Source organism: Zosterops lateralis (genome assembly GCF_965231275.1).
Source record: "Zosterops lateralis genome assembly, chromosome: 5".
In the NCBI taxonomy this organism is placed as follows: Eukaryota; Metazoa; Chordata; class Aves; order Passeriformes; family Zosteropidae; genus Zosterops; species Zosterops lateralis.
Window position 1 is genome coordinate 54,762,279 of NC_139766.1, and position 17,517 is coordinate 54,779,795.

At 38.3% G+C, this 17,517-nt stretch overlaps 1 protein-coding gene across 1 annotated transcript in view; it reads left to right on the plus strand.

Annotated features, from left to right (window-relative positions):
- TECRL (trans-2,3-enoyl-CoA reductase like) overlaps window positions 1-12,361 on the plus strand; it is a gene marked incomplete at its 5' end in the record, with an annotated part of 58,271 nt that extends 45,910 nt beyond the window's left edge. The window contains 8 exons of the mRNA XM_083861856.1: window positions 67-182; window positions 2,196-2,301; window positions 3,404-3,476; window positions 5,240-5,283; window positions 8,885-8,942; window positions 9,826-9,911; window positions 10,336-10,381; window positions 11,387-12,361. Of these exons, the coding sequence (XP_083717982.1) occupies window positions 67-182; window positions 2,196-2,301; window positions 3,404-3,476; window positions 5,240-5,283; window positions 8,885-8,942; window positions 9,826-9,911; window positions 10,336-10,381; window positions 11,387-11,514 (657 nt within the window). The 3' untranslated portion in view covers window positions 11,515-12,361. The remainder of the gene's footprint in view (window positions 1-66; window positions 183-2,195; window positions 2,302-3,403; window positions 3,477-5,239; window positions 5,284-8,884; window positions 8,943-9,825; window positions 9,912-10,335; window positions 10,382-11,386) is intronic.
- Window positions 12,362-17,517: the final 5,156 nt, after the last annotated feature.

The following is a 17,517-nucleotide window of genomic DNA, read 5'->3' on the forward strand; positions in this document are numbered from 1 at the left end:
CTCACTTTCTATCTTTCCTGATATAATTTTCTACTCTGCCACAGCTATTTTATTTTTCATTTCCAGTTTTTTCTAACAGAATACACCGGGCCTCTTCTCATATATCTGCTCTTTTACATTCGCCTCTCGACTATTTATGATCAAGTGGAAAGCAGGAAGAACTTCCGCCACCCAGTGGTTCAGTAAGTGGCACTTGTGTGAATTATTTCCCTGGATCATGAGAAACCAAAGGGATGGAGATTGCATTTCCTGAGTAGAGGATATTGCAGGGGGGCTGAGGCTGCGTGCCTGATGTCAGATTCAGTTATTACCAGTACCTGTTTGTCATTTTAGCAGCACTCATTAGCTTGACCAAAGATGGGATCCCAGCAACCGTCACTGCACCTGGTCATCATGGAGATGTAGTGTTTTCCCCAAATACTTTGACATCAAGTCAGAAAGTGAAACAAAAACCCCAAGTAATGCTTGACAGAGAAGGCAAGACTTCAGGTGCCCCACTCCCAGTTTCCTTATAGCACATTGCTGATCTTGAGATGAGCAGCATCAGCATCCAGCAAAGAAGATAACTACCCCCACACCAGCTCTCACCTAGACACAAGAAGGAGAAAATTCAACAGGTGTGCATGTCATGCATCAGATCAAAAAACTCAAAAAAGCGTCTCCACAGGACGGCGGTAGAATACATCAGGCAGATTTGGAACTTTCACACTGAAAGGAACTTTCCTTCAGTGGAATTGTCCCCATTGTGGGTGATCAGTGCCTGGCAGAAGGGTGAAAAATGATCAAGGGAAGCCTGTCACCTGCATAAACTGAGCCACTTATAGGAGAGCACACAGGGACTTGGGAGGTTCAAGGATTGTACAGCTTTCCCACACACTTCTTCCACACTGTGATTGCAGAATCAGGGGAACTGGTACACAGCGGAGAAATACAGTGAGTGATAATGCCATTTACAGATGGAAGAATAGGCACTTGGAGAGACATTAAGGGAGTTAGTGGAGCTGGGAATGAGAACACAGAATAATTGAATTCAAATCCAGAGCTGCAAGATGCTTGTCCTCCTTCTCTTGTGCGTATGCTTAAAAGGAGAGAGTTTCTGGCAGCACAGAAGAATCTGCAATGCTTTTACCTTCCTTTACATGGGCAAGGGTTGTGCAGAATCCTGCCAATGACCACTCCTTAACAGGTTCATCTGAGGTCCCCATCCTAAGCCAAATTAATTTTAAGATTTCCAGCAAGTCTGGAAGTTTGCTCCAGGCTTCGGATAAGTCGTTAATTGTTCAAAATTCTCTTAGCTCAACTCTCTCTGGTTTAATTACTTTGAAATTTTTTAATCTTTGACTTTAGCTACCATACACGATGCATAATAAAATTATTTGAGATTTCACATGCTGAAAACCACTTTTCATTTATGTCTTATAATTGGTTTGCAGCAAGACGGGTTATAGCAGTACGGTAAATGTAACCAAGATAAAATGCCATCAGGAATCACTCCTGACATTTGTTTCTGAAACTCAATCACTGTGAGCTGCAGCTCATTCTCAGAAGCAAATCAGCAATGCCTGTTATTGTTTCATAATCTTCCTCAAAAGAGAATCAATATAATAATTTCTACCACAATTGCCTGATTTCTTTATAACAGGCAACAAAAAAGCCATCAGAATGGATTAATTTAGCAACAAAATCTCATTTTGCATTTGCAAGGAAATGAAACCCAAACTACCTCCATGCAGCTACTTGAGTTGGCAAAGGACAAAGAAACCGTTCAGAAAATATTCAGAAGGTTTTTAAATGTCAGACACATCTTACAGGAGCATTAAGGTGGCCTTAAAATGTGGGAAACATATTTTGGAAAAGCACATCAGACGCCTAGGTGTATACACAGCTGTCCTGTCTAAATGTCTTGTCAGGACCATGCATCACATTCAGAGCTCAAGCAGCTCTTTTTATTTTGAGGCTAGTAAAAATAAGTTGCTTCCCTGCGAAATGCAAGCAACTTTGTATTAACACTGAAAATGATTCCATTAATCTTTGGTTCCAGATGCTTCAATTAAGACAATATCTTAAATCCCACAATTTTAAATGCGATTACAGTTTTGGAACACTAGTTCTTATTCCTTTCATGACATTAACTGTGAAGTAATAAAAACAATCTTTCACTTACCCTTATTTCATTTTTTTTTTCCCCCTTGCAGCTTGGCCTGCTTCTGTCACTGTTTACACTACATCAGACATCTTCTGGAGACATTATTTGTTCACAAGTTTTCGGAAGGGCACACTCCTCTGAAAAATATGATAAAGGTGACAATATGTTTATCAACTTGTGTAAGAGAGAATATCTTCATATCAAAGTAGTCCTTGGAAGAGTACAGGGAAATAAAAATTAATCTATTTTGTAGCTCTAGGAATTATATTTAGTGAAAATATAACAGATAACAGGAAGGATTTCAGGACCATGTCCCCAAGGACATAAATTGAAATCAATGTCCATTTTAGCTCCTGCATGTAAATGCCCCCTTTGACTCATTCACCCAAGGGGCTTATTGTCATGTCCAGGATACTTTTCAGACTGAATGCTATTTTATGGTGATAGATGCTACTGCAACATCTAGTAGTGTTGACAGAAATCATACACTGCTTCCTTGGTGCAATATAAATATAGAGCAAGAGACAGGCCATGTGCTAGGAAGTGAAAACCAAATTACAAGTAGAAAAAAAAATTCTCAAACGAATGGAGGCCCCAGGCAGGAAGATACTGAGCTGGCCAGGTATTCTCTCTTTCAAAGCCTCCTGAATTGCAACTGGGTGTGATTACTCACAGGCCTTCTTGTCCTTTATTTCACACACTCTATCTTGGCCATTTTGTATCACTCCTCCATCCCATTCAGTGTGATGTAAAGAACCTCCCTTTAAACACTTAGGATTTTGGTGAAAAAGATTAACACATGGCTACGATATGGGGCTTCACTTTTACTCCTTTTTTGTTTTGCCTGGTTTAGCACTCTGTTTGTCTTGCTCTGTCTTGCTTGGAAATGCTGCATTTCAGATACAGTAGCAGCTCAGCTGTGTTAACCAGCTCTAGACTTTTAAAAGCACAACTTATAGAAAAGTGATCTTCAGCAGTAAAGTCAAAAAAGGAGAAAACAAGTGCCAATTCCTACAACAGGAATAAAACACATTCAACACAATTTAAAAAAAAAATCTATACTATGTCCCCCTTTTTTTTTTTTTTTTTTTAACTGGCTTCATAGCAACTTAGAAAGATATATATTCTAAGGCTCACAAGCAACTGCAAAGCCTTTCAATGGTCACCTGGGTTTTGCACTTGGGAGAATTTATACTTATAAAGTTACAGTTTGTACTTCCTTATTGCCCTTTCAAAAAAATTATCTGTCTGTTCTAGGGCTGTGCCTTTTACTGGGGATTCACATCCTGGATCGCATACTACATCAACCACCCACGGTACACACCACCATGTAGGTATGGGTAGGACACAAAACTGACAAACCTGCTTTGAAAATGTCTTTGCTGTGCAACCTGAAGTCCTCCAAAATCAAGAAATTGGTCGCACAGTAAATCATATTACTGATCTAGCCAGAAATTAAGTCTTTGCTCCCTGTCGGGAGGAAGATTATTGTATTGGAAGCACCTCTGCTTTGCGCCATGGAATGTTTGTGCCTGTTCAGCAATAGTCAGTCGTTGTCCAGGTTATGAACAGGAAATTTTGGACAACTAGAGAAAACACAAAGATTAATATATTTTGCTCATCTTCACAACATTTGTATTAAAGAATGCAGGAGAGAACTAGAGCTGGTTGCATTTTCTTGGAAGAGATATTTATTTGCTAAAGATACATCCTTTTCATGAAAATTAGGGTTTTGATTTTTTTCTTCCCTGAGAAACCAGTAAAAATCCATCACATACCACTGATAACAAAAAGATTTCTTTTAAAAAAAATTTTGGATTTCATCCATTATTTTGCTCCCTCTCATCATATTTTATTATTACACTGCTGTTCCTTCATGATTTTTTTTTCTGTTTGCATTCTGAACTTTTGCTTCTTTTGAGAATAATTGGCACAGGTTTTATTTTCTGCTACTTTATTTTCCTTGTTATACCTTAATCTTTCTTTTCCTCTGTATCTCAGATTTATCTATGAACTTTGGGGAAAAAGCATTTGCTTTGCCATTTTTATTTACACTCAGTTAAATTGCTAAGTTTTTTCAATCAAAAATTTCTCCTACGTGACACCTGCTTTTCTTTCAAACTAGCACAAAAGTTCCATTTCAAAATTGTGCGATTCACAGAATGACAGTTGGATTTGGTGCAGCTTTAACAACAATACTGCAAACAATGCAGAAACCTCCTGAGACACAGTTTTTAGCAGTCTGGGCTATCAAATCAATAAGTGCAGCTTCTTTATAGGGGAAACTCTTTGTTCAAGACACAAAAGAGAAAGCATCCAGAAGAAATATTTCTAATTGCTTGCCACTGCCTTACAATGCCTTTGGCACCACAATGGAGTCCTGTGCCAGCCAAGAACAAGGAGTTCTCAAAAGTAAAGGCTTGATGAGACATGATCAAGCAAGTGAGGTATGTACACATGGTTTGTGTCCCTATGGCCAAGGTTTGCCTGGGAACTGTAAACCTTTGGACATGAACTTGGTAGAGCCCTACACTGGTCTGGGGACAACTGCAAAAAAGAGAGGGCAACCAGATGGCAGTTAAAATTTACGAATGTAAAATATATTTCTTGCATGACTGTGAAGCAGGCAGTGACTGTGTAGTAAAGCCTTACTACTGCCTCACTACTAAAGTAAAAAATAGGCAATAGGTAGGTTATGTACTGAGTTTTCTGCTCATGGAAGTAGAAGGGTCTATGGATAAGGCTGTGATTCTCAGCCTGATTTTGACACTGACCCTTGCTCTGCTGCCCTCCTTGCCTTTTCAAGGGATTCACCCTCGCCAGCTGCTTTGACAAAACACTTGGATTTATGAAGCTGGCATATACTAAAAACAGTTGGGTAAAACTGCCTTGAGATCAGTGGTGTAAAACTGGCATTTCTAGAGTGCTGTTACTGTTTGTATTGTCTTCATATTGTGTGTGATAATATCCAATCTTTCTGCAGAGCCTGTCAGGAAAGAAGTATTTCTGCTCCTCAGCACTAGATTAATTTCACCCATAGCAAACCATGTGCATACTGTAAAATGCAATTTATAATTTCACTCTGTTTTCTAGCATTTGGCCACAAACAAGTTTCTTATGCTGCTCTTGCTTTTCTGGTACGTACAAAAATGAAGTTTTATTTATCATCATGGAATAGGATTAACTCACAATTTAGTAATATCAGCAATGCTTCTGTGCATTTGTGTGTATACATATATATAAGTCCATGTTCACAGCCTTGTCTATTTTGACTGGATTTAGTACTAATCTATTAAAGTTTCTCAGTCAGGAAGTGTCCTACTAATATTTGCCTACACAGAGTTTAAACTGAAGAACTGTATTTGAGAGTTGTGAGAACACCATCAGCATTATTACTACTGGTAATTGTGTTAGAACACTAATATTTAGACAAACTGAAACTTCTCATTTTTAAAACACTGAAGAATTACTTGCTAAGCAGACTTTGCAATAGTTCAGTGTACCCTGAATAACTTACATCAACAGCTATTAAAAATGATATAAATAAACCCTGCCAAAATGGGATAAGCCAAGGGAAAGTGCAGCTGATGAAGAATGGCTGAGACTACCCAACCTGCTGTTTGAACATAATTGTTTAGTGAGACAGAGGCTTGGTAAGAAGTTCTCACATAGAAATGTATGTCCTCTCTGTCCTCTGGAACTGCTGGGCCAGTAGCCAAAACATCCTCTTTGAAAATCAGATACAGTTTCCAGAAATATGACAGGATGATGGGACAGTAATATGTCTAGGCTCCTTCAGGCAAACGCTATTCAGAAAAAAACATTCAAAAGCTCGTTAGTGATATTTAAATGCTTTTGTAAATAGGGACCCTTAAAGGTCACAGTTTTGGCAGTGTTTGTCTTTGGGTCTCTCCATGCAGTTCTCAGCTTTTCTTGCTCTAATAAGGTACAGCAAAGAGAAAAAAAATACTTCTATGAAGTAGTTCACACACTCCATGAGGCTCTAGAGCCAAAGGCAATAACCCAGTACTGCAGAGACAGGAGGCTGTGGCATTGGTAGCCAGCAGGACACTCAGAACCTTGCAGTGTGCACCCTTCCCAGACTCAGGGAGTGTTTGAATCCAAGCAAATTGCTTGCCCGAATATTCAGTGCTACCAGCAAAACTAGTCCTCATCAAAGTCTCTTCTTAGATAAAGCCTTCTTTCCCTTTGAAACATCCCTCCCTGCATCAGTGGAACATGCCCTGCTGTAGCTTGTAAGGAAAATGCTGCTATCAAGCAAAGTAATGAGTCTTGTTGGGGGTGTTTGCTATAAAAATATTAACCCCCTTAAGATCTGCATCAGCACCTGGTCTGGGCTCTGAATTCTTACAGCTCTTCTGAGAACTCCCTACCCATGGAAACTCAAGACCTCTCCCTTTTTAGATCTTGTGTTGGCAGGTTCCTAGACAACGAATTTAAAACGTCAATATACAAAATAAAAAAATGTGAAGCTGTTTTCACAGGTCTCTAAAACATATGAATAAAATATTTGGAAGATTTCTTTTTTCACCCTCTTTTAAGTCTTGTCTTTATTACACATCCTGATTTAAATGTATACATCTGCAGGTGCTGTAAACAACAGTATTGACTAATATAAAGAGTTTCTGCAGGCCCTTCTGAAAGATTCTCATGTTTAGAGAAATTAAGCTTTGCAGGGTTATTTTTCTCATAGGGTACACTTGGAATATACAGAGGGGAAAAACAGTGCATAGGCTTCAATATTTAATAATCATTAATAGCATCAGTTTTTTTCTCTGCTGTTCCCTGCTGCCCCATATTTTATATATGATAAATTGAGTACTAGCTTAAATTTAGCAGTGGTTCTTAATGTAGAACATTACAGTCACATGTCTAAAGAGGGACAGAGGAGTTAATCACAGCAGGATGCAGCTGCAGAATCAAAGGTAAGCCAATAAATATCCCTGCAGAAATGCCCAGAGCTTGTTTTACTTAGAATTAGCAGGGGTTAATTATAGTGTGTGGATATCTCTTGGTCCACAATAGTATGGGCATCTCATTAGCTGCAGTGTTTAAAAAAACCACTTTTAACCACGAAACCTATTTCTTTAAAACAATAGCAATCAGAAAAACAAATCATGTTCCCAGCTCATAATTGGGAGTATGTAAATTAAAATTACGTCCATTGCTATGGTTAGAGTTATAGCTTCTAATATGTTATTTTATAATGGAATTTCATTTTCTGGCTATTTAGTCTTTTACATCTGGTATTTATAATAGAGGATTGTCAGTCAGTTGGAATTAAAAGAATTTAAAAGGACAGCAGGACTTGAACTGTAACTACCTACCCATGCAGAAAAAACAGCTAATAACAGGTCTATTTACTAATAGACCTGATTTAAATCTTCCCCAAAAACCCAATAAAAATATCTGCCAAAAAGAGGAAATGCTTCAGCAATTCTTCTATCCACAATGTTCTTTCAGATAATACATTTCAATATAAAATGAAGTTACACATTTCTTTCAATTAGCTTTAACAAAATTTTATTACGGATGACTTTCAGAATTGACTTAAAAATGACAATTGAAGTTCTTTTTTGGTATTAATTTTGTGACTTCACACTTTCAACATTTCTAATTTTAACATTTTCCTTTTTATTTTAATTTCTTAAACTTTTTTGGTCCTTGCAAAATATAGAATGACAAATTATATAAGAAAATGCAACTTTTTTAACACTGCATTTTTTTTTTTCAGTTTGAGAGGACAAATCAGTCTTCAAACACAGGAATTAATGAAAAAGTTCGATTCAGCCTGAGGTTGAACTGTGTACACCATTTTAGTTTTCCTCACAGAGCAAAGGAAAAATAAAACCCATAAAATCATATAGTTGTGATGACAGGTCATCTTCTTCAGGAATTTGAACTGATTCTCCTACCAGTTCCCATTTTAAACATGGGTAAATACTGATCTTCATTCTTCAGTAGTTGTAACTGATGAAGTACTGAAAGCCTGAAGCAAATCTGAAATCAGCCTGTACTACAGGCTGTATAACCAAATGGGGAGAAACAGTATCACTTCCCAAGGTTTGAAATACCTAAATGTTAGAGACCAGCTTTGAGAAGCTGGTTATGGCTGGAAATGGCATAACCAGAGAGTTCCAGCACTAGGATTAGTACTGGCTCTCTTCCTTTATCAATCCCTGACTACTGTCCATTCAACCAGTCTGCCTTTTAGAGACTACTGCTTTTTTTAATCACCCTTTTTTCTCCTTCCTGTTTTGCTCAACACCTTTGAAAGTGTGTGTAGGAAGAGGGGTAGGGATATTAAGTCATGACATCTTTACAAAACCAGAGGTCAGCTTTTCACCTGCTTCTTTGCAGCTTGGATTAAATCCAGGAAAAATCAAGAAGAGCATCTTGATGAATTCCTTGGAACCAGGGAATCTCCCTGCTCTCCCCAGGGCCAAACATGTTGCACCTGCTGGGCATGGGAACCCCACTGAAGGCCTGGCTGCACAGAGCTCTATGGAGATGTGCCAGGGGCTTTCACCCCTGGCTGCACCCTCAGTGCTCACTGGAACTTGTGTGTGTGACAGAGATCACAGGCTGTTTTTTGGAATACATATTTCCTGAATACAGAGACTGAGTTGTAATGGGGAGGGCTCTGGTTATGCATTGTGCACAATTGCCACAGCCTTTTAGGCATACAACTGAAAATATGTTTTTAATGTCTTGCAGATGTGTGAAGCTGGAAATCACTTTATCAACGTAGCTTTAGCTCACCAAACCAATTCAGGTCTGTCTTTGTTTCCTGTTCCTTAACCTATCCATCTTCTGCTGGTGTACAGTAATTTATGTACCTACATCCACTGAAGAAAGAAAGATAAAGTAGTAGCTCTGCTATTGGTCTAACACCTTCAAAAGATTGTGACAAGGAAACATTAGCAACACTGTTGTTGTTTCAAAACTTATAGCAAATTTATCTTAATTAGACACAACTGCTATTTAAATATGGATTTAAGCGCTGAAGTTCTTTAAAGCATACTGGTGACTGACATAAATACATTTAATTTTAAATAAGTCTTAAAAACTTCTAAGCTATATCCCAGGGTTTTTAGACACATTCATCTCAGGCAAATATGTACATGCATATATTCAAATACACAGAGATAGGCTCATGAATACTTACACAGGCATCAATGTATATGTATCTTCCTAAAGGGTTGGGGTTTTAGCAATTTGTGTCATGAGAATAAAGGTTATACAATATATACTGGAAAGCAAAATATATTTCCAGACACTAATAGAGTAATTTCCCCACTAGAACACCCTATTCCAAAAAATACCACAGTATGATCAACTTCACACACAGAAGTCAGTTTCTATTCTGGAATGTTTCCATACTAGGAAACTGCCTATGTTATTTCTTGCAAGGGGCCTAAATCAGTTTAAAAGCAGCAAGAGCCAAAAAAATAGGTTTAAGTTCTTTCTTACTGGGATAAATACAGATTTGCTACCTCAAAAGATTTCAATGAAACTTTTCTAACAGGTTACCCTAGAGCATTGGCCCAAGGGATTGCTGTTACATAGGCAGGCTGTGATAAGGCTCAGTTCCCCTCTCCCTATACTGAAACTGGTTCTGGTTTTTCCCACCTTTTTTTTTTTTTCCTTTTCAGAAGGAAATAGAACCTGTTTTCCAAGTCCAACCTACAACCCCTTCACGTGGCTCTTCCTGCTGGTATCCTGTCCCAACTATACATATGAGGTACATGACTTTCTTCTGCTTATATGCAAAGGGTAGGTGGTTTCTGTTTCAGCCTTTGTCTGCAGAAAATCTGCAACACCTCCATGCAGTTTCCTCTGCACATCAATCTTTGTGCTCTGTATGTCAGTCTCCTTTTTCCCATAAGTGTTTCTCCATCAGATCCTCCTCTTCCCTCACATCATTCTCACATGGACTTCTGTCCATATTTCCCTCCACTACAGTCTGCTCAGTGATCTAAAGATTTACCACCTGTCTCTTCACCCCATCCAGCACACTGAGGGGGGGGGTGGTTTATTTCTTACTATTTTTCATCTCCCATTTCCAGTACAAGTACCACACTCTTTTTCCATGGGAAGCTTTTGAAAACTTGCCATTTTGCTTTACATAAAATATACAACTAACCATGCCTTTTTCTTTGCAACAGGCTGGGTCTTGGATTAGTTTCACAGTGATGACACAAACTCTGCCAGGTAAGTTTGAAAGAGAATGAAGACAGCATTTAAAGTATTTGTGGAAGAGAATTCTGGAAACCTAAAATTTGCCAAAAAAGTTTATAGTATATGAAATATTGCCATCAAATTTGTCACATGAGATAAATCTCCAAGATGTTTGTAAGAGCAGCCTGCTTAGTAGCATTTGTGACTCTTTGCTCAGTACTTTGCTGCATCCTTAGAAACCTAAACACTCACAAAAATTAGGTCCCTGGGACTGAGTTCTCCAAAATATTCACATTTTAATTATTTTTCAATTTCAAAATAGAAACCTATAAAAACTACTTGTAAGAAGTAGTCCCATGTGGCTTACAAATGAAAAAGGAATGAATTTCGAAAGTGGGTTAAACTGCATCATGCAAAAATTAAATTGAAATTTTGTTTCAAAAGATGAAATATTCTTGTGTTTCAGGCTTTGGTGTGGAAATTATCTGAAAGTTTGGGGACAATGTAGGGCTGTCTCTACAATGGCAGGAGCAGCAACATATGCTGCACACTCATCCTTGCTGTAATTGTCCCAGATGTAACTTGACAGGATGGTAAATGGATGTTTCTGACTAACCACCTCCACATTCACCAAAGGATAATGAATTTGCAAAATGCAAATGCAGTACAATTGTCCCCTATTTGGTGGCTACTTGCTGGATCAGGCAGCTACTGCCTACTCACTCTTTTGGGCCAAGCTCTCCCTCCACACAGCAGGGAGTTACAGCACAGCTCCCTGTCACGGTTCACAGCCAGAGGTAGAAACAAAGACATGTTACAGTTCAGAAGTTAACTAGAAATATGTGTCAATTCTGAGGTGGAGGCTGAGCCTTGGGCTATGGTACATCAGCAACTGCCATGTAGTTCCTCTGCAGAGGAACTGCAGAGTTGTCTCTGCCCACAGAAGAAACTGTAAATATTTCCATAAACCCTACCTTACAGAAACAGGCACTGAAAGAACACACATGATCCTTTTCTTTAAATCTTTTTCCCTGCTAGTTGGAATATTTGCTTTCCTGATGGTCATCCAGATGTCTCTGTGGGCCCAGAAGAAACACAAGCTGTATCTGAAGAGATTTTATCCAGAAGTGAGGAGAAAAGCAGCTATGATTCCCATCATCTTCTGAGACTGTCACCAGAGTTGGTGCCTAAGTGTACACTTCAAGAGCCAGCTCAGAGTAAAGAAGCCATTTCATTCAGGAGCTAAGTGGATCAGAAGAAACACTACTGGATATCTTTTTCAGGAAATTAACAGTTCAAGATGGAGAGGTTTTAATTAAATGCAAAAATTTAGCTCTTGAATTCTTGGTTCCTGCTAAAAGATATGATTTAATTAGATTTTCTGTAATGGAGCTAATTGAAAAGGGACAAGAAAATTGCTTATATTGAATACTAGATATTTAGCTGGTGTAAATGGGCACAGATGCTGCTAAAATTAATGAACACAACTCGTCTGCACACATTCAGGTATGGTAATTTTAAGGTTCAGTGTTAGATGTTGAGGACAGCCTTGGATTTTTGCATCAGATGTTTCTCAGCCTTATTTTTATTAAACTCCACAGAAAACGCACATTCTGCCTCAGCTCTTCTAAAGCATCACATCAAAGGATGACCACTATGCTGAGAAACTGCTTAATCTAGCTTCACAAAGTTTTCTTTTTTTTTTTTTTTCTTTTATCAGATCTCATAGCAAAATGTTTAATACAAATTGGCTTAAATTTCTCACTGCAAAGAGGACTAGCTTTTATTTTTAAGTAGGCAGACCAGCCCCATGATCCCACAAGGGGACTGTTTGTGACCGCTTCCCATCTTGTAACTAATTTGAGGCATAACCTTGGGTACATTGAAGTCCACTTCCCTTTCTCACACTGAACAGCCTGGAAATAGCAGAAAACCTTCTGCACTAACAAGAGTTTTAAGATCCCCTTGTTCAGTGCCTGACTGCATCCAGACACCATTCACCTTACTTGTATGAAGCACTGTGAAATCCTTGGGCATGAGGTGAAACAGAGCACGGCTCATTATCAAACAGGAAAGAGATCCAAATGAATTTCAGTCCATATCTGAACTGCCTCAGATAGACACTGCTGACAGGCTTCAGCTCCCCTTCAGTTTGGCCAGGCTCTAACTGGTACTTTGCTTTCCAGGACATTATTTTTTAAGATATTCTCTGGGCTTGTTATTCATGTCCTGAAAATACTGAGTGGCTCTGTATGCAAATCAGTGGCACCCATTTCATGTAGGAGCACAATTTTAGTTAGGCAAAGCAACAGAACCAGAACTGCTTCTGCAGGTATTAGGATATGAAGAGTTAGGGCATTGAGTCCAGCTTTCATTCTATTTCTGTTGCATATTTATCAATATCTGTTGGTGCCCTTAGGCTGGTGAAAAAAATCTTGCCTAAAGAATTTTATAATCATTAGAGAAACACTGGAGTACACAAGCAAGGCAGGCAGTTTGTCTCCTAAAGGCGCTGTTATCTTTGCGCCAGCTCAAGTGTTCTAACAAAGTTAATTTGCCCAGTAAATTGGGTTCACACCCCTCTTCTAATGTCTAACTTGCAACACTTATTCTATTAGCCACTGTAACTCAATTTCATCTTTGTAATGTAAATACATCACTTCACATATTTTTTAACTTGTAACCTGTGAAATAAAATTTTTATTCCTCTCAACGGAAAACCCTAATCAAAGTGAATATCCAGTTCTCTAATCCAGACTGCTAATAAATATCTATTTTTGAAAAATTATTTTCTGTACTCTTTAATCAAATACTTAACCACAATATTTTTAAAACTTTTTTTCCCCCCGACAATATTAGATGCGAGTAGTTAGATGTGAGTAAAGGCTGTTGTCTGGTTTTTTTTTGATCCAGCCACTGACATTCTTTTCCCTTCATGTTCATTAAAAGTCTTATTTTAGCAATCCTAAAGTTTCAAAATAGTCCATGTAGGAGAGTAACTTATTAAAATCAATTACTGATCTATTAATCTTTTGATTGCAATGGCTACAGCTTTAAGTCTGTTCAAGGCATGTTTCCAGTGGGATTTCACTTGCTAAGAACACAGTTCCCATTCAACAGTTAGCTTAGGTGAAGGAAATACTTCAGGAGTTGTTAACTCCCTGTTTATTAGTTGGTTATTCAGTCCATGGGGCAAAGGGGAAAAGAGTTTTGGCTCTTGAAGTAAAGGAAAGGAGCAAAGTTTTAAAGTAGGTAAAAAGTAAAGGGTGAGGGCGAACACTAGGTAAGAACAAATGAAGAAGCATCGCAGAAGGCTGTCTCAGATAAACATGATAGATATTTTGAGATTCACTAGTGGGGTGTTGATGAGCTAAAACTGCTCTGAACAGTGTTAAATGGCTTCACAAATAGCAATAAATCTCACTTCCTGCACCTTTATGGATCTCTCTGTATTACATGTCCTCCTCTGATTTTCAGGGCAAGTTTCATGCAATTAGAAAAGGTAAGGTAAGTTAAGTTCAGGGAATGGGGAGCATGTTCTGCTTCAAAACAAAAAGTTTATAAAAATTACCAGTCTTTGTCTTGATAATCATTTCTGAGGCCTTTCTTATAGACTAACAAAAAAGCCAAGCAAAGAAAAAAAAAACCCACACAGTTAAAAAAAAGTATTACTGTATAAAAATATCAACCATGATTTTAGCCCACAAGCACCATGTACATTTTCAATCAAAACAGTTGTCTTCACACAAACATTTTAATGAGGAAGTTTCTCATAATTGTGCTGGCTGCCAGGAGAAAAATGCTTTATTAAGCTCTATAGATCCAGGCCTTTCTCATATGATGGGCTGATGAAGAAGTAAGTGGTCAACAGCAAATTCCTTTGGCTGTGTTTTCCCTTAAGTGCAGACCTCACTTCTCAGACCCACCAGCAGAAGGAAGGCATGGGCAAGGCTACCCCAGTGCCAGAATCCCACCATGTTTCAAGGTAAAAGGAAGTCATCCTCCAATATGAGCCGTAACAGCTTGGAGAAGGCAAATTACAACATTCCTCACAAAAGGGAGGAGGCAGGACACTGAACAGCAGGAAAATCAAGTGGTTGAAGTCGTAAACATGTTCTGGTTAGCTATGAGGAGCTGCTACAGATCCATGGATGGGGCAATTCCTGCTTAATGCTCCACAGGAGAGAAGTCATCAGAACCAAGAGATCAAAAATAAAGCAAGATACAGAGACTAGATAACAGTTTGGTCAGGAAATATTTAAAAATAAATCAGGTGGAGTATGACTAAGTTCTTCCTGCCCTGCCCAATAAGGACTGTGTGAATGGTATTGCCAGTGGGACTAAAGTGTATCTCAAAATAATCACTCCCTGTTCCATATGGAGATTGCTCAGCTTCCAGGCCCTTCCATGCTCACTCTGCAGCTTAGAACTGGGTTTTTGCTGGAACTCTCCAGATGGATGAGTCTCATCTGCCCCAAATTATTCCTAAAACATTCAGGGTAAGGAGTCTAAAGTTAAGTCTTAAGATACACAGCCCTACATTTTTGTGGCTGGTTCTTGCCATAAAATGCCAACCTGGAAAAGAGCAGGCACCAGCTCAGGCTTTCTGGTGGTGCAGGGAGGTGATGTGATGGGGAACTGACATGGCAGATGCTTCTGTACACAACTTGGCAGCCTATATTTGGATTCCCAGTTTGAAAAAGCCCTTAAGACCCAGCCATATGTTTATCTTATAAGATGGTTACCCCATCTTCGCAGCTGACAGGACTGAAAATGATCTCTGTGATTTCATCTTTCCATGGGGAAAGTGGTGCATGAAGGGACACTGAAAGCAGAAGAAGTGAATAAAGGCAGATGGTCATCTTTTTTTAAAGTTGCTATTATCATCAAAATATCTTGTACTTTGCATTGTTTTGTATAAAGTAAGTGACTCCAAATTGGCTTTTATCGCACTAGGAGCTGAGATAAAACAGCCTGCTATCAAAGCAGTTCTCTGAAATAAAGCCTGAAGTGTTAACTAAATATAATAAAATAAAAATCACTGAATGTGAAGACTTCTAAAGCGCACTATAAGAGGAAAAAAGCTATAGGGAGGCAAGAGACTATTTATCTATTTATAGGTTTAACAAGTGCTGCTGGACTAAAAATTAATTCAAACCATAAAAAGCTTTTCAGCAAGCTAATATTTTTCACACGATGCTTTATTGGCTTTCCTTTTCTATATTTTCCTAGGCACAAGTGCTGTCTATATGTGATATTCCTTGTCATTAACATTCATGGAAGCATTTAGAGAAACACATTCTATGCCTATCCCAGTGTTCAATAAATAAATGTAGATGAAGTGTTGTGCTGTCATTGAACACAGATTAGTACCTATATGAACAATATTTTTTTATGAAAGGTCTGGTTTATCATAGGTGAGTGCACAGAGGCTGCTGTACAGCTACAATTAAAGGTGATTTTCACATCACACATGCTTAGCATCACAGAAAAATGTTTATGTTAATGGTCTCTGCACATCCTTCAGCCACCTGTGACTCAAACTTACAGCAGGTATTGGCTCCAAGAACTGAGCTGTTCCATGTCTTATTATGGTCCTGGTGTTCGGTTATTCATTTGTGCAGCACACCAGAGACTGCCTTTCACCCAGCTCTTCCCTGAGAAGACATTTGAGAACACATTTATTTTTCCATCTTGTCTAACTGGACGAGCATTTGTCCAGGTGCGGAGTATTGGTCACTGTGTTACTGAAATAATCTGTGTCAAATTTCCTTGGAATGTAATAGTCAATCTAAAACCACTTTATCAAAAGAAAATACAAGATAATGGGTCCTGAAATACGTGTGCTTAGGTTAAAAAAAATCTGCCACATATTAACACCTCCACAATACCTGGTCTTCTATCATGTACCTGCTTTTATGTAACTTCTGAAGCATTTGAAAACTCAGCAACCAAGTATGAGGAAATCATTTATAGTCAAAAGAAATATGATAAGGCTATTCAATAATACTAATGAATTCCATATTTTAAAAAGCAAACTTCATATCTTTTGTCAAGAAAATCTGATTGTTAGCCAGTTTTTTCCTAACACATAACGCTATTCCTGTGAAAAAGTAATACAACTCTATGACTGATTCCTTTCAGTATTCTGAATACCTGGTCATACTCAATGGGAAAAGGCTTTTGTTTCAAAATTGCAGGTTTCACCATATTGGGACTCTTTCAAAGCACTACAAAACAGGCTCCAAAGAAAACAGACCACCACATCAATAATTTTTTTAATTCTAATTCATATGGAAAAGTTGATGAGTTTTCAGTTGACTGGTGAAATGGTAACAATAAGTTACAAAAGCAATAAATATTTAAAAAGATGTCCCTCTCCTCAAGGTAAGACTAGGAAAAAAAAGGGTACTTTTTATCTTTTCTATTAATATTATGAGGCCATTTCCAAGGTTCTAGGGAATCTTTGCAGAAGGAGACATTGATCAGAGATCTGGAAGGACCAGAATGTGGTTGCACTGTACTTTTAGGGATTAGCAGCTATATCTTTTTTGAAAGAAATTTCACTCTTTCTGACAACTGAGCTTGACAGAAACAGATTAAAGGTGACACATCTCCAATATTGTATCTAATGAAAAACAAAGCACCTATTCTTGAACCAAGAGGGAATTTTTGTCACATATACACTGACACACTGTGTTCTTCTACCCTCTGGTTTACATCATCTCTTTGCAGAGGGTGCTTTGCATTGGACCTGTATGCTTGTCATTCAAACTCTTAACTACTTACCTTTTAGAGCTTTGATATACACAATTATGTCACAGGAAAACCCCTTCATTTCAGAACACTGAGGATGTAGAATCTTTTGTACACTGTTAACCAATTCCAGCCCTGTTGCTCCATATATGCATTAATACTTTGCTGCCATTTTTAGATATCCTTCCAATGTGAAGCACAATGTTCATCTATATTCCGAGACTTGCCAAACATCCCACCTTAATCCACTTGCAAGCATAGAGCTAAATCTTCAAGTAGTGAGTTGCAATACCTGGCACTATCTGAGTCTTAGCTTCAAAATGCATCTCCTTGCTTCCCTTGCACTTAACCTCTGAAGGGCTGGAGCTACTCAGGGACTTCTCTTTGCAAAAGTAGAGGCTTAATTCTTTCAC